Raw genomic sequence first — 24,163 nt, forward strand, 5'->3', positions numbered from 1 at the left:
TATGCATCTATCATGAAATTCCAAACTTCTAATCCCACCCATATACAGGTGTTAACAAAATTGACTATATTTCCAAGCCTTTGAGTAAGGTCTGCAGTCTTTCATATGCCTTGAGGTTTATTTTCATCTGGGCTTGTTTATGTTACTATGTCAATTGGGTGACAGCATGGAGAAGGTGAATGTCCATAGTCAAAGAAGACTCTAGGACCTCAACCTCCTAAATTTGGTTTGATAAACAACAAGTAAAGGTAAAACTATAATAGTAGTTCTTTATTATTATACTGATCCAGTAAATCTTAATGCCAAAAACTACTCAATTATTAATTCAGTGCTTCACATGCTAATGTGACAAATTAGGAAAGTTGCAGGTATTGGTCACTGACTGAAGAAGTCAGAATTACCTTATACGCCTATCCTTGTTACCTATCCTTGTTATTGTTTAGTATTTATATGGCCAAATGGCATATGGAGGACCTATAGTCCTATAATATATACTTATATAGTATAGTATTAAATAAAGCTGACAACTTTTTCCCATTGGTTGTGTTGATTTTATTTGCAATTGTACATGAGTGATTAGAGTAATTTGTGTGCCTGGCATCAAAGGTTACAACTGATGTGACTTCACAGATCAATTCATATCTGTGGAAAAATGACTAAGCAAATCCCTAAAATGTTTAAAACAATACTCATACGTCCTATATATATTATTGGAATATTGTCAGTATCAATTTAATTTGATCTTCACTGGTCTGATGATTGCCCTAGCTGTGGAACAGTCTAACACTCTCTTGACTGTACTATGGATATACAGTAAATTGCATCTCCATCCCTCTAGAGCTTAACTTTGTTAATCCCCTGGGTGTGACTGTATAGAGTATCCATAACACTAAGGGGCAGATTTATCAAGGGTCGAATTTCGAAGTGGAAATTCCACCATCGAATTGGATTACTTCGACTTCGAATGTCAAAGGTTTTTTTTTATCAAATTTGACCGTTTTCGTACGAAGTCAATACAATCGATCGTACAATGAAATCCTTCGAATTTAACGATTCGAACGATTTCATCAATCGATCTAACTATTTTACTTCGACTTTTAAAAACTTCTAGGTTCTAGAAGGTCCCCATAGGCTAAAATTGCAATTCGGTTTAAAGTCGAACTTTTTTAAAGAGACAGTCGAAGTCAAACTTTTTACTTAGAATTGAAGTCGAATTTGGACTATTTGATGGTCAAAGTACCCAAAAAATAGTTCGAAATTCGAAGTTTTTAACTTCGAAAATTCACTTCGACTCTTAGTAAATCTGCCCCTAAGTATTGCTGGAAATTGTCATGCACAGGTTACAAAGTATGGTTTGGGTTAAGCAAGTCAATGGAAAAATGAAGCACAGGGCATGATTTTGAAAGATAAAAATGCCATAATAAAAAATTACACAAATACTAAATTAACAAGCCTTTTGAAAATTTTGCAATTAAATAAAGTGGCCATAGAAGCCTTTATACAATAAGACTTTTCATACTGTATTGTCTTTGTACAATAAGACTTTTCATACTGTATTGTTTGAAAAATAAAAAGAGACAATAATACTTCTTTCAAACAAAGAAATGTGTTGATACTGGCATTGACAAATATCACACTGGGCTGAAAATGAGAATCATTGTATTTTTATATAAAGTTGTCATTTCATGAAGCCTGTTTTGTCATCCAATATATTCTGTAATGTGCTGCACTGCATAGTTATATTCCTATAAAAACCAAAACAACATAATTTTTTGCTAGATTTCTGTTTTTATGAAACAATCTTCAACCCATACAACATGCATAACCATCTTTTATAGTCAGCTTTAATTCATTAAAGGCTCATTTCTGTTAAATCCAAAGCTTGCTATAAAATTGTTAGTAGTTATCCAATCTTTGTACATAACATAACACTGTATATTATTAACTATAAAAAATCCACATCACTAGTTTTACTGAGTTACATAAAAAAGGAGATTGCACGAGGACTATATTACAAATGTATTGAGCAATGATTCACAAAAAACAAAAAAATGCTGTTTTAGTAGTTGTTTCGTTTCAGCTGAACTGCAACTTTGAGCCCAACAGCTGTAATGCTAATATAGTGCTAACATTTATATGTATGTTGTGCATATATGTATGGGGGGTGAGGGTCAGCCAAGGTTTTATTTCAGCAACAGGACATCTGCCATGAGGCTTACCCATTCATTCTTTAAACATTATATAGCAACATTGGAGAACAATATTGATACATAAACATAGTTCCAAGAAAAGTTAGCATGCACATCATAAAGTGAAATAAATCTACATAGCAAGATCTGCAATTACCAAGCTGTGAGAAAGACATTCACCAGTACATGCAATATAAAACACAATTCACACAGGGAACAAAAAATTACCAATGGAAGGAAGCAAGGGGTGCTCTCACTATCCCAATGGAACAGCTAAAGAAGGGATGCACACAGCTCAATAAGGTAAACAGCTCTCCTCCCACTTGCCAATCTCATTGCTTTATTGTGTGTAAAGAAGCAAGGAGTTTGTATATTTTTTCTGTGTTTATGTTAATTATCCCTAGGTACTCCAGTTTCCTTCATCACTCTAAACATATACAAGCATGTGGTCAAATGTTATGATTCACTTGGGTGGGGATGATCTGAATGAAGAACAATCTTATGAAAATCTGTGTTACATCTACACTATTTTCATAAAAAGGGTACAAAAATAAGGTTCATTTTGTTCATTGTGTATGTTTTTTGTAGCTTTAGCTGCACTGAAACTCCTATAAGGTGATTCTATCAAATATTTCATATCTGCTGATATGTCAAGCAGGTTTTACAAGTTTTTTATTGATTTACATTTTTAAATTACCAGTTTCGACTGCCCTAGGTCTTAGTTCTAAATATATAAAAATAACTTAATAGTCTAAGGCCATTTAAAGTCGCCTGTTATGGAACATGAAAGAGATTAGATACTGTAAATGGATAGAAATGGAACAGATTTGACAAACTACACACACGCATGCAAACATTGCTTTTAGACAGGGACATTAATTAATTAAGTCTAATTAATGACAAAAACATCTTAATTCCAAGTTACTACTGTAAAAGTGATCTGGACAGCTGCAAACATATACAGATTGCCATATAGTGAAGACCACATGAGCTGTCAATATATTGACTTTTTGACACTTTTGCTCACAGCTACACAAGATCAATTTAGAATTTGAATTGCTAAATAAATTCTGTAGGATTTTGGTAACTCACATCTTTAAAGTTACTAATGTTTGTCATTAAATTAAGCACATATGAAATATGTGCTGTACTAATGATCAATAGTGATGGGCGAATAAAGTCGTCAGACATAAATTTGCACAGAATTTCCACGTTTGCCGCAAGTGAATTAATTAGCAAAACTGCAGGGAAAATTCAGTGCGTCAAAAAAAAAAAAATAATGACAAAATTATTCAGATGCCCATTGACTTTAATGCATTTGGACAAATAGGCTGCAAAATTATTTTGCGGCCTATTGACTTCATTTCTGGAAGAGAAGTGCATTGAAGTCAATATGACAAAGGGGCGTGTCCCCGAAACATTGCACAACTGCATAATAAAATTGCAAGGGCTTGCCCTGCTACCGCAACTCCTGTTTGCCAGTGAAATTCTTCTTACCCTTTTTCAATGCATTTCTCACAGATTCGCCTATCACTAATGATCAATACTTTTTACCGGTAACTAAGGTTATACCCCATAGAGCAGAATGCTCAAACTGTTGAACACATTCTGCTGGACTGTTGCATATTTGCTTTTGTCACTTAGTTACAAACATTCCTAAATGTCAGGAAAGTGTTTCTATATTTTGTTAAAACATTTCTATTGAAGACTAAAACAACATTTTTTGATCTCAAAATGAATTTTGCCCCACAAAACATGTTTCAATTACAAAATGAATTGTCGCTACAAAATTCTCTTGTAATCATGTTTGCAGCAAACGTTGCGACAAAAGTTTTTGTCTTTTAAAATTGAAAATATAAATAGATTGTCTGAGTAAGGGCCATTGTTTCCTTTTTGATCCCTGTGCAGCTGCACAGATACTATGGGGTAAATTTACTAAGCGGCGAAAATTCACCAGCGACGGCTTCGCACACTTCTCTACACTTCGGCAGGCAACAATTAGCTCAGACAACATTAATTTACTAAAATACGAAGTTGCGTCCAGGGCACAAAACGCTGGCGTTACTTCGGCAAACAAAGCAAAGATGCTATAGCGTTCAATTATGCCTAGCACAACTTTGTTAGAGGTCTTCGCTCAGGCTAATTTGCATATGGCAGGAAATTATAAAGTTGAATGGACGTATATGTTGCAGCAAATACAGTACATTACACAAGTCCAGGGAACCTTAATAAAGAAAATAGAGTTGTTATAATTCCCTACACATGAACCCACTGTTTATTCTCCATATCTTCGAAAATGTATGGGGGAACCCGGTTACCCAAAAATATTTTGAAGGACTTTTTCAGGCTATCACTCTGAAAAAAGGAAAAGACGCCAGCGTTTTTTGGGACTTGGCGAAGGCAAGTCTGGCGAAAGAGGTAACATTCAGTAAAATCCGGAGCTTAGTAAATCTGCGGAGTAACGTCCATTTGCCAGAGTGAAAATTATAACGATAGAGTGCGAATGAGCGCTACCTTCTGTCTCTTTCGCTAGTGAAGTTACATCTGCGACCGTTAGTAAATCGGCGAAGTGCCTGAAAGCAGTAATGCTGGTGAATCGTTGGCAGCGTTAGTCACTTCACCCTTTAGTAAAATCTGCTCCTATGTCTGCCCCTGCAGAGTAAACTTACATCAAAGCAGGTATAATTGAAAAACTTGCAACTCCCTTCAAGTGCAATGGAGAGCATATAAGTGCAATCTTATTGTGGCATACATATTTTCATTTTTATACCTAACATTGCATCTAGTATGTGTTAATGATACATATACTGTAAATATAAAAAACACACACACATAGTTACTGTGCAAAATGCATTTTGTGTTATGCAGTTGTGACAGAATGCATTGGAAAGTCCTGGACGCAGTTTATATTTGACCTTTGACTCACATTGTGTGCTATAACAGTGCTGAAACAGTGCTGAAACAGTGCTGTGCTATTTATCCCTGCTAACCTGAATCTCACCCAGTGCATACGATACTCATAGTACCATGAAACTGTTCGGCATTAATGAATAACTATAGCATGCATTGTGAACTGATTACTACTTACAGTGCAGAAATATTGTGTTCTTGTGGTTCAGAATAATTATACCATTATTATTTGTTTTACACATTTTTTTTTTTTTATAATTCTTTGTGTGGCTGTTTGTTAAAATACTAATAATGCCATTTTTTTAAGCAAGTCTGGTGCACCTATTGAATCAGCCCACTGTAGGAATCCTGAAAGTACTGCCACTTTCAGGATGGCAGTAGCTTCAGGGTAGCTGAGCATCAATAGGTGCACTTCTGCACAATCCTTCAGAAGTGGTAGGGTGCCTGCAATAGCCCTCAGGGCAAATATGTGGAGGTGCAAAGAGTATTTATTATACCATGACCACACTTGTATTTGAGGTTGGAATTGACCTGTTATAGGTGACATATAGTAGATGGAGCAGACATTGTAAAAGACATGATGAATATCTATAACAATGACATATTTTTACTTTTCCTCCGTTCCTTTTTTTCAAACATTAAGACTGCACACTCCAAGAAGAGCAGGCTCTGTTAGTACTGAAAAAGATTTAACAATGAAGTGATTCTTTCTTAATTAAGTTTTCTTACAATTCAAATATATAGAAATGAAGAGATATGCAGAGATCATGCACTATATTGCTCCAGTGGGAGGCAGATGGTATACCTTTTATTCAGCAAGTTATATCAGGGGTCTGTATTGTAATTTGAAATCACTTTGGGTTCTGCCCCTTTGATTACTAACAGTCATATTTGTGGAGTTATGACAAAATGTTTTATATTGATTGATGAAAACAAGCTATTTAGTATGATAATTTGGTGAACCTGGGGTAAATGGACTTTCCTATCTACATATTCTGAAAGTTATATTTTTATGCCTCTCTGAATGTTGTAGGTATAACACTATAATGTCTTCTTCCTTCTTCACATATTTTCCCATGTTAACAATCCAATGTTGAGTTTGATAAATAGGTACCTGAAATCCCCATAAGATCAGCCTCATTAGTCATTTCATTCCTAAATTATGAACTACACTGCATGTATTTTCTACAGATGATCTCACAGCAAACCTAAGAGATCAATGGAGCCATGACCCTCAGCAAGTACTGCATGTGCTACAACCTAGCTCAGCTGAGAAGCTTATTACTGTAGTAAAGGGTTTGCTGATATCCTAAAATTACAATATGAACGTGTTTGCATACTTTACAAATTGTACCAAGTTATGCAAAAAAGTCCTACTCCACTAGAGTATTTTACATTTTATTTGGAGGATAGCAAATGGAATTTGATGTTACTCATGTAATTCATTTTGGAGAGCTTTGAAATCAGTTGAAGTTTATTGTTATGTTCACAAAGGCCACAAGCTGACAATCGTTTTTGATACATGCTTGTGCTACATAAATGCTATATACATGCTTGTGCTACACAAGAAAGCAATATGCTAGCTTGTTAAAAAGACACCAATCCTGCAGGAGGCTTGGTAGGATATTGTTCAGTTTTGGCAATAAGAACAGATCCAATCATTTTGATGAACGGCCTCTATGAACAGAGCTGCTGAACCTTGGACATCATCATGTGACATTTTAAGTTTGAGCAGTCTCACTTAAACTGCCCCATCTTAGTTGCCATTCATATGCAAATGGTTTTGCTCCTTAAAAGACTTCCATCTGAGAGTATTTCTAGATAATTAGACTAGGTGAAATCATTGTATTCTAATGGACTCAAGTATAAGAACAGATAATCTATGTTCCCACAGTTAACAAATTATACCATAAACACATAAACCTATTACAACTCTGCAATGCACACATAGTTATATCTATATTATCAATAAAATGTGCAATTTTCTGTTTGGACCTGTTTCTTTGTCAAAATAGACAGAGATTTGTGGGGCATTTTTGTATTAAAATTAACAATAATGGGCAAATACTTGTATACGTGTATTTAGGTATATGGACAGATAAATAGAGGATATCTAAAGGAACAGCCTTATCATGACAATACAAATGAAATAGTAGTTATGGCAGACACTGTAAACAGAGCTGTCAGTTTAAAAACATTATTAAAATATTATCGTACTTGAAAACAATAGTGTGCAACTAAATATGTTAGTATTTTAAGAAAATCTCCACTACTATCATAAACAACCTGTTTACATATAGATGCTGGTTTGTGTGATACATCAATAAGGAGGCATGTGAATTTGACTTTGGGGTATTATGGGTTTGTTCATAATTACTCTTAGCATGTGTCAAGCTCTGCTGGGATTCGAGCCAGGGACCTTTGGGTTTCTGACTCAATAACTTAACCATTTGGCCAGCTCACTATATGTTACCTGGTCTCTGTGGCCCCAGCCTAGCAGGAGCCTGATTGGTTGCTGGGGCATTATTGGCCTTCCTAGTACTGTGGCAGTGCCCCTAGCTAGGTTGTTCCAGCTCTTGCCCTTTTCCCTGTGATTCTCCCTTGCCTTGATCTGCCTTGTCCTTCCCTGTCTTGCCTTATCTTGACTGAACCCTTCCCTGTCTTGTCCTGCCTTGTCCCAAACTTCGTCTTTGTTACCTTGCCCTGATCTGCTTTGCCTTCCCCTTCCGGTTCTACTCCAGTCCTGCTTTTAACCTTGCCTCGACCTTGCCCTGTCCTGCTTTTCTTGCTATTCTTTATCTTGCTCAGCTAACCTAGAGTTTCTCATGGTTAAGTGTAGACCGTTTTATCTGCCGCGGGAGTTTACATCCACCATTTTAACTGCTGCTTACATTCCACCCAATGCTGATGCCAAGCTTGCTATGAAGGAACTTCATGCAGCCATCAGTAAACAACAGACTGCTCACCCAGAGGCTGCATTTATTGTTGCTGCTTTTATGCTCGCTTTGAAAGAGACAACAACCAACCCGCTACCAGGATCTCCCCCTCAACCGACCACTCACCCATCATTCTGGCCTCTTCAGATGTTTGCACTGCACTGAGCCGGATCAACGTGCGCAAGGCTGCTGGACCAGATGGTATCCCTGGACGCGTACTTAGAGCATGTGCAGAGCAGCTCGCCTGGGTATTCACAGACATTTTTAACATGTCTCTTGCCCAAGCAGCTGTTCCAACATGCTTTAAATCCACCTCCATTGTGCCAGTGCCAAAACTCTCTAGCCCATCGTGCCTAAACAACTACCGCCCTGTAGCACTCACACCCATCATCATGAAGTGCTTCGAGCGGTAAGTCTTGTCACATCTGAAAGACTCTCTCCCATCAACTCTAGACCACATCACACCAGTTTGCTTATCGTAGCAATAGGAGCACAGAAGGTGCAGTCTCCATAGCATTGCACTCTGTGCTCACACACCTGGACAATAAAAACACTTATGCTGTTATGCTGATGCTGTTTGTTGACTTCAGCTAAGCATTCAACACCGTCATACCCTCTAAGTTAATCACTAAATTTAGAGCCCTGGACATTAATTCCTCATTTTGCAACTGGATTATGGACTTTCTAACCAACAGACCACAGCATGTCAGGTCAGGCCACATCTGCTCCACTACCATCACACTCAACACTGGTGTACCACAGGGCTGTGTGCTGAGCCCCTTCCTCTACTCCCTCTTCACCCACAACTGCAGACCTGTAAATGGATCTAACTCCATCATTAAGTTTGCAGACAATACCACGGTGATTGGTCTCATTAGCAACAACGATGAGACTGCCTACAGGGAGGAGGTCCAGCATCAGGCCACTTGGTGCGCGGACAATAATTTGCTCCTTAACACCACCAAGACCAAGGATCACATTGTGGACTTCAGGAAGAAGAAGAGAAGTGGCTCTCATGATCCCATCCACATTAACGGGATGGCTGTTGAGCCTGTGTCATCCTTCAAGTTCCTGGGGACCCACATCTCGGAGGACCTGTCCTGGACTAACAACACCTCCAGCCTGGTCAAGAAGGCTCACCAGTGCCTCTTCTTCTTGAGAACACTAAAGAAGAACCAGCTGTCCTCAGCCATCCTGGTGAACTTTTATCGCTGCACAATAGAAAGCATCCTGACCAGCTGTATCACAGTGTGGTATGGGAGCTGCTCTGTTGCTGAGCGCAAGGCGTTGCAGCGGGTGGTGAAAACTGCCCAGCGATCACAGGGACTCCGCTTCCATCCATTGAGGACATCCAGAAGAAGCACTGTCTTAGTCGAGCATGCAGTGTTCTTAAGGACTCCTCTCACCCTTCCCATAGACTGTTTTCGCTTCTGCCTTCAGGCAGGCGTTTCAGGTTACCCCGGACAAGAACCAGCAGACTGAGGAACAGTTTTTTTTCCCAGAGCTGTCTCCATACTGAAGTCTGCACCTTACTGACTCCTTTAACCCCCCCCCCACCATACACTCTCCCCATAAATAAATAAACCTGTAAATTTTGTTCATATCCTTTGCATATTCATAATTACTGCAGCAACCTGTACATTTGTGCATCTGCTCATAACTCCTGATTATAGTCAATACAAACTGTATATTATGTTCATATGACTGTAAATCCCTCTGTAAATATTATTCAGTTCATTCTTGTACATATCAATTATAATTTATACCTTAACCTGCACTTACTGCTTATTGCACTCCTGGTTAGACCTAAACTGCATTTCCTTGTACTTGTGTAATGACAATAAAGTTGAATCTAATCTTTTCACTCCAAATCTGATCTTGCCTTAACCCTATTCTGCCTTGACCTGACCTTGCCTTTCTGTTTCCTGTTCTGACTTGTACCCTGTCTATATCTTCCCTCTGCATCTTGCTCTACCTTTTCCTCCCTCTCGTACTTTCTGCTTCAGCTCCTTCTCTGGCTATCCGCTCTAGTCCTCTCCTGCTATCCGCTCCAGTCCTCTCCTGCTATCCGCTCCAGTCCTCTCCTGCTATTCGATCCAGTCTATTCCTGTTCCACTCCTGCTCCATCCAGTCTGTTCCTGTTCCACTCCTGTTGCACTCCTGCTCCATCTAGTCTTTTCCTGTCCTGAGTCATGGCCCTCTTCAATCTGTCCTGTCCAGTCCTGATTCTTGACCTGCTTGTGGAACATTAAAAAATGAGGGCTATGTGTAGATGTTGCTGAGTTATTTGTGTCTGTCAATGTATGGTAGGCTCTACCCCTTTGTCTAGCCCTGCCCTGTATTTTTGTCTCTGTATCAGAGTTAGAGGTGGTATATGGAGATGAATAAATCCCACTCACTCTAAAAGCTTGTGTATGGTACCATGTATGTATAAGTGTTTTGCTCACCACCTATGAGCCCCCTGTATGCCCTCCTGTTCTGTAACCATCTGGACCCTTTTTTCTTGAACTTTTAGTGGCACATACATCTCCTCTTCCCTTTTTCTGAGCTATCTTTCTGTTTTTACTTCTTTAATATTACCATCTTCTACCCTCTTTATTCTGGGCAACTTTATTTTTCCCTCTTCTTACACTCTTATTAGTTTACTCTCCATTAATGATGCACATTGTGATTTTTGATAAGACCTGTGAGTATAGACCTTTTGTTAACAGAATTGGGGTTTTTCCGATAAGGGATCTTTATGTTATTTGGATCACAATACCATAAGTCTGCTAAAATAATTTAATTAACAAAAACAAACATATCAGGATTGTTTTACTACATATATGGATCCATACAGCTTTGTTAAGTAATAGTACTAGCTATTGTACTGAATATATATATTTTTGTTTGCTTATAATGAAGTTTATGGGAGATGACTTTTCCATAATTCAGTTTCTTCTGGATAACAGGTTTCTGAATAAGGTATCCCATACCTGTATTTCTATATTATGCAAAAAAACTAACTAATAAGGCAGAGTGAAAAAAGATGAACTTCCCAGTTGGGAAATTACAAACAAATAAAAAGGTTTTTCCTCTTTCAAATTATTTATTGTTTTATAAACAATCACACTTTACACTTGGGTACTATAAATGCTGGACTGGCGGTTTGCAAAGTACTTAACAAATCCAAACTCATTTTTAATTAAGTATGCATTTGATGCATGGCTACAAGAAGCTCTCTAAATGCCATTTAGGCCCAGATTTATCAAGCAGTGAGGCAACGACACTCCAAAAGAAAATATTGCACAATGCATGTGTTTGTATAGAGCATTGTTATCAAGCAAATACAGATTCTATCCACTTATAATTAGTCCCAAAGGAGGAATAATGCTTGCTTGTTAAAAAATTTAGGCCAGAGTCTTAAGTTTTCTTGTTATGGAGAACTTAATTTTACAAACATCTGTGCTGAACTCTCTTTCTTGCTTGGATAGATAATTTGCACTGTTTTTAATTTTCTGTGTTTGATTGTATTTCCAATGGGGGGGGGGAAATAGGTCATAGTTGATCAATTAATTGATTTTCTTTCTAATAAGTAATCCTGGGAGCAGCATGGATTAGTACTAAAGTCAGTCAGAATCCTGCTGTTGCTCAGGGGTTACCCTAAGGTTTTATAATTAGGTTTATGTTTTCCCATGGAGCTTTATTTGTACTGATTCAACTGTTTGCTTACCCTAAACAGGGACCATAAACAGATAAAACATATACAGGTATGGAACCTGTTATCCAGAATGTTGGGGACCTGGGGTTTTCCAGATAACCAATCTTTCCGTAATTTGGATCTTCATACCTTAAGCCCACCCACTCCCCTTCTCCACTTAAATGCATTAAAGTCAACAGGTGTCCAAATCATTTTTATGCACAACAATTTTTACATGTGCGCCAATTTTGTTGTGAATTTTAACCAAAGTTTCCCGAAAACATTTCGCAAGTGGCGAATTTCAGAGATTTTGCGTGAATTCATGTCTGCCGAATAAATTCGGCTATCACTACTGACAGCACCAAATGACCATTGCACATGTCCCTATTCAAACTGCACATTTGGTACCAAAGTGCTTACAGGACAAACGAGATATCCTTAACATATTCTTAACTCTGTTATCCACTTTTTATTTTTATTTGTCCATGTCATATTCCTACTTTGAAATAATCACATCCTATTTTGTTTCTGTGTGTATATAAATTCAGCTACTGTTTCAGAATTTGTAACATCATGAAAATACCCGATAAATAGATGTAATTTATTCTTGAGAGCTTGCATTCCTACATACAGTATATCAGTCAGTAACTTGGTTAACTGCAATGGTAAAATGTTTCCAGTTTCCCTTAAATATTAACATTCTGTGATGGTCTCATGCAACTCTTTTACAAGCAAATATAGGAGGATATTGAACAATTCCCTTCCACTTACTAAATGCTGTCAGTCACATGTCCTTTGCTGCAGAAGAACGGGAGTGTCATTTTAGGCATTATTAAGATTTATAAATTTGTGCTTCATGATTGTGTCTGATTTTAAGAAGGTTATTTACTTCTCTGTTTTCCAAGTGTTTATGCAGAAGCTCTGGAAATTCGAAATGAAAATGAAATAATTTCCCCCCATCAAACTAGTCGCTTGTGGTAAAAATAACACTGCACAGACATTTTCATTAACAGGGACATTTAGTATAAATGGCAAGGAGCCATACAGTCTCTATCGTGCTGTGATGCTTTTTTTGCAAGAGAAGATTCACAACCAATCTACCAGCTGGGAATTTACTTTCTAATGAACTCCAATGTACATGGAAGAAATATATGAAGTGTACAAATCATCACCATTTATTGTTTTTAATGATCGAAGTGCATCAGACTGTAATTCTAGAAAGATCTTGTTAAGCATAAAGCTTTTTTCAGCAAATAAATATTATTTTCTAGCCATTTCTGCAATTGTCAATATTCTTAAATAGGAGCTATCAAAGTTTCCTCAAGTGCAGCACTTAAGAGGATGCATATCGGAGATTTATCTGGTATTTATAGATTAGTTTTCTCATTTTAAGCACTCAGCATCATAAAATAATTGATTTAAGCATGCTTCCTTTCTATTGCCTCACTAAGGATAAATATGGGGTGCTACAGCCTAAGGAAGATGGACTAAGTAAGTCTGCTTGGTAGATTTTGTTTTAAATGAGCACATGCAGTGCAAATAAGAAAAAAAGACTTTTGTAAGACCTCCCCCTGCAAAAAATATATCCTTCTGCCTCACTGAAATGCATTTGCACAACAATTGAAATACATCTCATCTCTTAAGATCAATAGGCAAAATTAATTAATCACAGTTTTCCTAGATGTACTATAGCATGTGTTAAATTAAGAAACCAGAGAGGAAAAAAATAAAATATTTCAATTAAGCTTTTACATTTTATTGGATTTTCATGCATCGCATATTTTGCGTGGACAAGTTCAATCCAAAAACCGTACTGTACAGGTAACTTCTACAGGAGATCTCAGAATTAGAGTGCAGCATTCTTTTGAACTCTGTTAAAGGGATACTGTCATGGGGAAAAAATTTTTTCAAAATGAATCAGTTAATAGTGTTGCTCCAGCAGAATTCTGCACTGAAATCCATTTCTCAAAAGAGCAAACAGATTTTTTTATATTCAATTTTGAAATCTGACATGGGGCTAGACATTTTGTCAATTTCCCAGCTGCCCCTGGTCATGTGACCTGTGCCTGCACTTTAGGAGAGAAATGCTTTTTGGCAGGCTGCATTCTCAATGTAACGGAATGTGTCTCAGTGGGACATGGGTTTTTACTATTGAGTGTTCTTTGATCTACGAGGCAGCTCTTATCTTGTGTTAGGGAGCTGTTATCTGGTTACCTTCCCATTGTTCTTTTGTTTGGCTGCTGGGGGGGAAAAGGGAGGGGGGTGATATCACTCCAACTTGCAGTACTGCAGTAAAGAGTGATTGAAGTTTATCAGAGCACAAGTCACATGACTTGGGGCAGCTGGGAAATTGACAATATGTCTAGCCCCATGTCAGATTTCAAAATTGAATATAAAAAAATCTGTTTGCTCTTTTGAGAAATGGATTTCAGCGCAGAATTCTGCTGGAGCAGCACTATTAACTGATTCATTTTGGAAAAAAAAATGTTTTCCCCATGACAGTATCCCTTTAACTTAAAGGGGTGGTTCACCTTTAAGTTAAATTTTAGTATGTTATAGAATGGCTAATTCAAACTTTTCAATTGGCCTTCATTTTTCTTTTTTATATTTTTGGAATGATTTGACTCTCTTCAGCTGACCCCATCTATAAAACAAAGGTTCTGCAAGGTAGGGGGTAGGGAGTTATTAAAATTGAATTAATTGTATTTATTTATTTATTGTATTTAAAAAAGTCTGACCATACTAGAATCCATGATTTGACCTTATTTATTATTAAAAAAATCTTGATTTAATCGGATCAGGGAAAAACTTGATAAAGCATTCAGACTTTAATAAATAACCCCCTAATTGTTATTGCTACATTTTATTACTCGTCTTTCTATCCAGGGCCTTTCAGTGTCTCATTGCATGGTTGCTAAAGTAATTTGGGCCATAGAAACCAGATTGCTGAAATTACAAACTGGAGAACTGCTGAATAAAATCTAAATAATTTAAAAAACACAAAAAAATTAAAACCAATTACAATTTATCTCAGTAATATGCTATAATCCAAACTATGCAATGCAAGGCACCAAATTTGCTCAGGTGCATTAACCCATATGCTCAGGTGCATTAACCCATAGCAACCAATAAGATGCTTGCTTTTTAAACCGGGGACTAGGGATGGGCAACATTTTTTGCCTTGTTTCACAGCGGAAGTGACGCCCATAGACTTTAATGGACGTCTGCGACTTGGGTCCATTGATTTTCATGTTGTTTTTAATTGTAACCATAAAGAAAAGAATGCCTGCAAGCTAAACGGAAATATATTTTAAACTGGTATACATAAGAATTTTTTTCCACAATTGTGTTTGAACTAACAGCTATATTTTAGTACATACTCTGGGTAGAATTCACTGTAGGGCCCTTAATAAAACATAGCCATTAACAAATTCTGCATGAATGGATTTCCATGAACCTATTATTCATAAAGTCATATGATGCCTTTCATAAAATTGCAAAATTTGTATCACATTCAATTCAGTAAGAAAGATATCTCACGATTTATCCGTGAAAACTCATGTGGGATTAGTGGGAGGAGGGGGTTATTCTTCCATGTTACAGCATGCTGGTAAGGCCCCATCTAGAGCATACCGTACAGTTTTGGTCTCCAGTAGGGATGTAGCGAACCGCCGATAATGTGTTCGCGAACGCCGTTCGCGAACACCGGCAAAAAATGCGAACAGTTTGCGAACAGTTCGCGAACTTCGAACATCCGAAAATCGTTCGATTCGAACGATCGAACGATTTTAATCGTTCGATCGAACGATTTTCGTTCGAATCGAACAAAAATCGTTCGATTTTAGCGACCGAATGGTCGAATGATTTTGACGCAAACGCCTATTGGCGAACGTCGCGCGACGTTCGCGAACTTGCGGCGGACGCGAACAGCCGATGTTCGCGCGAACAAGTTCGCCGCAGAACAGTCCGCGACATCCCTGGTCTCCAGCGCTCAAACAGGACATTATTGAATTGGAGAGTGTCCAGAGAAGGGCAACGAAGCTGGTAAAAAGATATGGAAAATCTCAACTATGAAGAAAGACTGTCCAAGTTGGAGGAGTTTTTGCTGGAGAAGATGTGCTTAAGGGGGGACATGATAACTATGTACTGTATAAATATATATAAGGGGGTTGTATAATAATCTCTCTTTATTTACCAGTAGGTCCTTCCAGCTGACACAAGGTCACCCATTCTGATTAGAATAAAAGAGGTTCTGTTGAAATATTCAGAAAGGGTTTTTTACAGATGGAGCTGTTAAGTTGTGGAATTCTCTCCCTGAATAAGCTGATACATCAGATAGCTTTAAGAAGCGGTTGGATGTCTTTTTAGCAAGTGAGGGAATACAGGGTTATGGAAGATAGCTCATAGTACAAGTTGATTCAGGGACTGGTTCGATTGTCATTTTGGAGTCAGAAAGTAATTTTCTTCCCATTTTAGGCAAAATGAAGAGGCTTCAAATGTTTTTTTTTTCCTTCCCCTGGATCAAGTAGTAGTTCGCAGGTTCTATATAGATATAAAAAATTTAACTTTACAGACGTGTCTCTTTTTCAACCTAACACTGTTACTAATTCAGGGGAAAAAAACTTTTCTCCTAACTCAGTTTGGTTTTTTTCCCCACATAATTCAATTGGGTTCCCACATGATTAACAGTGAGATTTCTGAATTAAATTGCATCTCAAATTGAATCTTGTCCATGAGATTTCAGATGATAAACCTTTTTCACACTGAACTGAATCTGGCCAATTGTGTGGTAAAGGCAGCAACCCCTTTAAAGAAAGTAGGTTACCTACAATTCTACCTAAGCTTCTTCCTGGGGTCCCATGAAAACAAGACCCCCACCATATGCTAGAAAAACAGGTCATAGCAGCTTAAAAAAGTGGTTTGGCTTACTATTGCAGTTATAGTGGGTATCTGTAAATGAAAAACATTATGTTGCACTCCACCTTGGCAGTCCTAAAGTACATGGTGGTACATGTATGCTTTTACATTATAGAAATAGGATACTGACAGCACTTATATAAATTAAGCATTCTCTTATTCTCATACTTAAAGGGTTAAAATGCCACTTTGTCAATAATTTACTGGTGTCTTCTCTGACACATTGCTCTCTGACCTAGTACACATGGCATAGCATTTCCTTAGGTATTTCTGACTATAATCATTCCTACCACAGCTGGTAATTGTGATCTGGCAGAGAAAACACATCCAAAGTACTCAGGGGGAAAGAAAGTGAATGGTTATGATATTGTATCTGTCAGTACGATGATTGTGTTTATATAAAATACAAACTAATTTGTGTACCATACAGCATGAATTCAAACACAGCTTTTTTAGTAGTTATATTTTGAGCTCTGCATAATACTGCCTCTTAAGGTGCCAGTGTAAAAAGAAAATTTAGTTTTATTCTCGGCTAGCTTTCTTTGGATAAAAAAAGACACATATTTGTAGTGTTTTTAATGAATGTTTCTCTAATTAAAATTCTTACATCTTACGTCTTATGGTAATTAAAAATTAAAATTTCTTACATCTTATGGTAGTTACCTCCTTATCGACCATTTTGTGTTCTAATATCCAAATCCCTAACTGCTGTCTCCCAATTACTTTAATTGGAATAGCTAACAGCATCAGTATTGGTGATTTTTAGTCCATAAACACTCATTATATGGATAATTTGCAAATATATGTCATGTATGTTTAACCCTTTTTCCCAGCAGAGAGTGTCCTTATTTTGTTCCATTTGAAAATCAACAAAGTGTAAAAAGGGCCATAAATGAAAACAAAAGTTACAGAGACGTTACCAACTTGAACACAAAATTGTGTTGCAATGGATTAACTGCTGCTGCTGCGTTAAAAGTTTGTACCACCTTTAAATAGTCCCATGTCACCATGAATGCAGACAAACAGTGAGCTGGAAAACGTAGTTATTATTTCTGTTCTCAGAAGGAAAAGTGAAATTAAATAAAGTAAAACCTCAATTTTACATCCCCTGATTGAAGTTTTCCCTCATTTTACATTGTTTTGTGGTTCCACCTATATATCATGCATAACACATTTACCTGATTTTACATTTTCCTGGATTTTACACCATTTTTTTCTGGTCCTCTGAAAACCGTAAAATGGGGGTTCTACTGTAACCCCTACCTTTCAGTTTTATACAGAACTCAATGTTTCACCAAACATCTTTGATTTCACCACGAGATATCTTAAAATAAAATTTGTAGTATTTCTTTATCATTTTAGTGTGTTAAACACTTATTGTTTGGGTCAAAATAACATTTATTATATTGTTTTTTTGCAAGCTCAAATACAGTACCAGTGGGCCCAGGACACTATCCTGTTCCCTACAATCAGCTTTGATACAGTATATTTAAATATACTGTCCCTAAAAATTTAATAGTAAATTGGGAGCTCCCCTCTTGTGAACATTTATTTTTTTCAATAACTATGATCTTTCAATATACTGCAAAGCACACTTCCCACACAGATCTTCAATTCTAATAGCCAACATTGCATTGTGGAATGGTCTTGCTTGACTTTAAGGTACCAGTAAGCCAAGGGCAAAGATCTCATTGGTGTGCCCAAACTGCTCCAATAAATCTCTACTAGGACTAAACTCAAACACCAACAGCGGGGGGGGGGGAAGATAAAAGGCAATCGCAATTTGATTCATTTACATTAAAAATATAAATATTTAGGTACATTTATCTGATAGTGGGTCCCTAGTCCTGGTGGGCCCTGGGCAATTGCTCTTTTTGCCCATTTATAAAAATGCCCTGCATGTGTGATAAAGTGCAGACCACAAACCTGTACAATTATGAGATAAAAGGTCAGAGACCTCTTTGTACTACCAAATTGAATTTGGAAAAATATGCACGATGTATACAGGTAGACCACTAAGCCTCTTAGGGGAGGGTGTTGTAAGTAATGTTTCAGTGTTTGCAGATGACACAAAATTATCCAGCCCAATTAATTCCATCCAGGATGTGGCATCCTTGCAACATGATCTTGACAAACTGGCAATCTGGGCAGCTAAGTGGCAAATGAGATTCAATGTTGATAAATGTAAAGTCATGCACCTGGGATGTAAAAATATCCAAGCCACTTATACCCTTAATGGGACTGCACTAGGCAAATCCATTATGGAAAAGGACCTTGGAGTCCTTGTAGATGATAAACTTGGCTGTAGCAAGCAATGCCAGTCAGCAGCATCAAGGGCAAATAAGGTCTTGAGCTGTATTAAAAGGGGCATAGAGTCAAGGGAGGAGGGGGTCATTCTTCCACTGTATAGAGCACTTTTAAGGCCCCATCTAGAATATGCCGTAAAGTTTTGGTCTCCATCACTCAAACAGGACATTATTGTATTAGAGAGGGTACAGAGAAGGGCAACTAAGCTGGTAAAAGGTTTTGAAAATCTTAGCTATGAGGAAAGACTGGCCAAATTGGGGATGTTCACATTGGAGAAGAGGCGCTTAAGGGGTGATATGATGACTATGTATAAATATATAAGGGGATCATATAATAATCTCTCTAATGCTTTATTTACCAGTAGGTCTTTCCAGCTGACACGAGGTCACCCATTCTGATTAGAAGAAAAGAGGTTCCGCCTAAATATTCGGAAGGGGTTTTTTACAGTGAGAGCCGTGAAGATGTGGAATTCTCTCCCTGAATCAGATGTACAGGCTAATACATTAGATAGCTTTAAGAAGCGGTTGGATAGCTTTTTAGCAAGTAAGGGAATACATGGTTATGGGTAATAGCTCATAGTCCAAGTTGATCCAGGGACTAGTCTCCATTTTGGAGTCAGGAAGGAATTTTTCCCCCTCTAAGGCAAATTGGAGAGGCTTCAGATGGGTTTTTTGCCTTCCTCTGGATCAACTGGCAGATAGGTAGTTAATATATATATAAAAAAAAGGTTTAACTCGATGGACATGTGTCTTTTTTCAACCTTACTTACTATGTTACTATGTTACTCTGCACATAATTGTTGTATAGGGCACCAGCTTTTACTTTAACTTTTGGTCCATTTACAGATCTGCAGATCGGACTAGTGCCTGGATCAACTTCTACTATGCGCAATATCTTCCATAATCCTGTATTCCCTCACTTGCTAAAAAGCCATCCAACCACACACACACAAATATATATATATATATATATAATATATATATATATATATATATATATATATATATATATATATATATATAAATAGATCCATAAACATATGAATGTAATAATACATCCGCTTCCTATATTTAGTCTAGCATTGTAACAGCACCTTTTGTACCTTTTGTAGATTTTTAACATTTCATAGGCATCAGTTTGTTCAGTTCTCCTGAACATTATTTTTTTAATTATTTGGGCTACAAGAGCAAACTACATGTGCTTGTCTGTGATTTCTTACATTACCCCATACATTAACTTTGATGATGCATTTTGCCAGATTAACAATTGAATATTTTCAAAGCCACTAAAGACAGCCTGTATATAGTGTGCATGTAAAATCCAAGGTTTGCATAAGCTTTGTTCACAGCAATGAATCACATAACAAGTGTGACATAGACCTAATTCCTGGAATATGTACAGGTACAGTAACACATTGCCACTAATTAGCTCGAATGGACTAAAGAAACAGACTTTTGGTTAGCTGGAGGTATTCTTACAGTAAAAAATGTAAGCTAGGATGTGTAAATTCATCTGTAGTCAAAGAAGAACCAAAATTAGACAAGTCTTTATTGGAATGAAAAAATTGCAAATCAAGAAGTTAATGATATATTGTATGATTGCATTTGACAACAGTATGCTTAGAGTTGTGCTGGATAGATGTATCATAGTAGCAAGAGTCACAGAACCATAATTGCAAAATCAATGTTCCTCCTTCAAAAGTTTTATGGTTTCTATTTCTAGAAGTTTTCACCATAGTACCATGGTAGGTAAATAATGTGAATGTAAAAAGTGAAAGAACAGATGCAATAATATTTATAAAAATCACTGTTGTTTTAAAATGTATACAGATACAATACACAAAATAGATTAAAAAATAACTTTGAATGGCATTGCAATTTTTGCTCCTCTATATTATCTGTAACAGGTTAATTACAGTAGTTTTGTCTATAAATTAATAAATCACAACTAGTTAGTTAATTCTACATTCACACAATAACAGCTAGCTAATTAGACATGTCAAACCGTAATTGCCACAGTTCAAACAATTCAAGCAAAGTAAATATTTTTTACCTTTCCCACATACTGAGCATCTGGTCCTATATGTTCTTCTAAAACAAAGAACTGATTCCATACCCATCCACGTTTTGGGCGATGATGTACTTCTGTTTCCCCATCTATGTGTTTGGTTTGATTTCTAGTCACCTTGTTGGAGGTGTGATGTGTTGTTCCATAACACCTCTGCACAAAACAGAGACACACTAGAACGGGGCAGATACCTGATGTATTTGGAATTCTCATTGTAGTGTCTCTTCCAAATGAAAAAGGCTTCCCCTTTTCCTTGTGATTTTGTAATCCAAATGAGCAGGTGAATGCAAAACAGGCTATATTCTTCTGGGAAACCCCATCCAATAAGGTTTTCTTTGTACACCCATTGTTTTATTGATCTTGACTAATAATAATTCATTTACATCATAAAATATGTCCAGATTGATTTACTTTGAAATCCCATGTAGCCTTTTCCAGAGTAGAAGCATTTTCTTCTAATCTAAGATCTAAATCAAAGCAGAAACAAAGCATCATATAGAAGCATAAAATCAAATTTTTACAGTGTAAAAAATAAAACATGTATGCAGGTAATATTTACAGATGGTTAAATAAGTTATTCTAACTAGTAATGGGCGAATAAATTCGGCAGGCGCAAATTTGCTCTGAATTTCTGCAAATATATTCACAAAACTGCAGCGAAAATTTGTCGCCAAAAATTTTTGTCAACATTATAAGGACGCCCATTTACTTTATGCTGGCATCAAAATTAACGAGAGCATCAGAATTTTTCGGCAAAGTGAAATGGGACAAATTTGCCCATAAATGTCACTTAGAATTACTTAAATACACTGATTTATTTGATACCCTAAACCATAACATAAATATTATCATTGGTTAACAAATTCTGCAAAGTTGCTGAAATCCTTGAAAAAGCTTCATAGCTTTGACAAGTGTAAAAAGTGCTCCCCTTTCATATAGGACATTTAGAAATTGCACAGTGTGGAATACACTGTTCCTTTTTTCTTATGCTGTCTTTACAGAATTATGTCCTCTTTTACCTCTTCACTTTAGCAACAATGGATGCACTTCTACACCTCATGTATGGAACCAAATTAGTGAGCTGCTTCATGACCAGAAATGAAAGCATGTCTGGAAAAAAATAATTATAGAAATATATTCAGTCTATGAACCCACATGGAAATTGGAGGTGGTTTGCCATTTAGGCCCTAATTTGTATGATTTCAGATAGAAGGAATGAGAAGGTCACAAATAAGTACATGTAAAGCAGCTTTTGCACAATGTGCAACTAATGTAATGCATCCATATACAGTGTAGCCACTGAAAAAATAATTAATTAAAAACGATGAATACAACAAAGATAAATCATTTTTAATTCCAAAAAGAATATATAGCAAGAGAAAATATATTGCAGTAATAAAAATTTAAATCAAATGGGACACTCAAACTATTTTCCACAATATGTGATACTGACATTATCACACCTCATACCTGCTATTCATTATTGTTGCTAGAAGTCTTCAAATGTGCATGCTATTTCTGTTTCTAATTATTGCAAGCATGAAAATTATTTAGCTTATTCCCATCTAAAAAAATAAAAATGTCTGTGATCATTTGTTCCCCTTAATCAAAACTGTGAAGTCATGCATAGTAAAGTCCTAATACCTACGATTTATCATCACTGTCAACATTCTAAGCTATGTTTACTCATATAATCAGGAACTGTGTGATTTCCAAGTATGGGCAATTAGAAAATGTGTTAGTCAAGGGACGTCATCGCTCCTCAAGATTAAACCATATGGGTTATATGACAATTACAAGTATCTGTTAAAAGATTTGAGCTCAAACCTGTTATTTCTTCACTACATGTTTCAGAACATATGCATTCTATTTTAATTATGGAGATTTTTCAAGTACAATCTTATAATTTATTATATGCTCTAGTATGTTTTATCAGTAGGCAACAAAAGCATTATAGGTTCATCATTATTTTGCATTATCTATTACCGTGTATTATAGGGCCATCTAGTAACCTAAACAATCAGAGATACAGAACAGCCGACAATTAATTGTTACCTGCTGATTGGTTTCTATGGGCTATTAGAAAAACATCAAGCTTTTATTATGCACAATACTTCAATTTATTCCCTTTTTTTTAACAAATTAATGCACAGAAAGATGGTTGAGTCTATGGTATAATGTACATTCTCTTCTTTACCTAGAATTCCCTGATATTCATTTTTGATGCAGTAGCAAGCTGTGCTCTCCTTCTTGCATCAAATCTGAGTTAAGTTGTCCACTGGTGTTCCTATCATTTTGTAGGTTTTTTGGGGCAAATTCACTAAGAATCGAAGTTGCGCCAGGCGAATTTTCGCCAGCGCTACGCAAATTCACTAAAATGCGAAGTTGCGCACAGGGGTAGCGAAAGGTTGCGGAGTTGCGCTAGCGTTGTTTCGCTATATAAAGCGAAGTTGCGCTAGCGAAGGCTAATTTGCATACGGCGCGAAATTCAAATTTCAATGGAGGAACACGTATCTGCACTACAAATGCCTAGAAAACCTTAAAATCAGCCAATAAAAAATTTATTTTGCCCTACACATGTGCCCACTGTCTAGGTAAGTTGCCATGAGTCAGGAAATGTAGGGGGGAGGAAGGGGAGCCCCAAAAAATTTTCGATCTTTTTCAGCCTTAGAAAAAATTTTGAATTTTTTTGAAACAATTCCTATCTACTCTATTGCGCCTCGCCAGGTCTGAGGTGGCGAAGGAAGTCTAGCGTAAAAGGTAAAAGGTTCACTACACTGCGCAAGTTAGTGAATTTGCTTAGTTTCGTCGCTAGCGAAGATTCGCCTGGCGTAACACTAGCGAAACTACGCCAGCGTTCGTTAGTGAATTTGCGCAGTAGCGAAAATGGCCAACACTAGCGAATTAACGCTAGCGTTCGGCGCTTCGCGCTTTAGTGAATTTGCCCCTTTGTATCTTTAGGGAAATGTTAAATCAAGGAGAGTGGAACAAAGTCAGTGCAGCTCCTCAATATACTAATTTAAACAGTTTATGTTCCAACTGTTGATGTCTTTAGGAGAAAGAGTCTTCAGAAACAATGCTATTTATCTAACTTTGTGCTATTTGATCTGTATTACATTTTTAGGATTAACTCAAATATGATCCTTCAAAGTATAATA

General features: G+C 36.8%; 1 protein-coding gene across 2 annotated transcripts in view; it reads right to left on the minus strand.

Moving 5' to 3' along the window:
• LOC108705572 (cadherin-18-like) overlaps positions 1-24,163 on the minus strand; it is a 385,765-nt gene that overhangs the window by 216,897 nt on the left and 144,705 nt on the right. For both annotated transcript variants that reach the window (XM_041566239.1, XM_041566240.1), the window contains exon 2: positions 20,991-21,472. In XM_041566239.1, the coding sequence (XP_041422173.1) occupies positions 20,991-21,218 (228 nt within the window). In that variant the 5' untranslated portion in view covers positions 21,219-21,472. The remainder of the gene's footprint in view (positions 1-20,990; positions 21,473-24,163) is intronic.

Source organism: Xenopus laevis, chromosome 6L (assembly GCF_017654675.1).
Source record: "Xenopus laevis strain J_2021 chromosome 6L, Xenopus_laevis_v10.1, whole genome shotgun sequence".
Taxonomy (NCBI): domain Eukaryota; kingdom Metazoa; phylum Chordata; class Amphibia; order Anura; family Pipidae; genus Xenopus; species Xenopus laevis.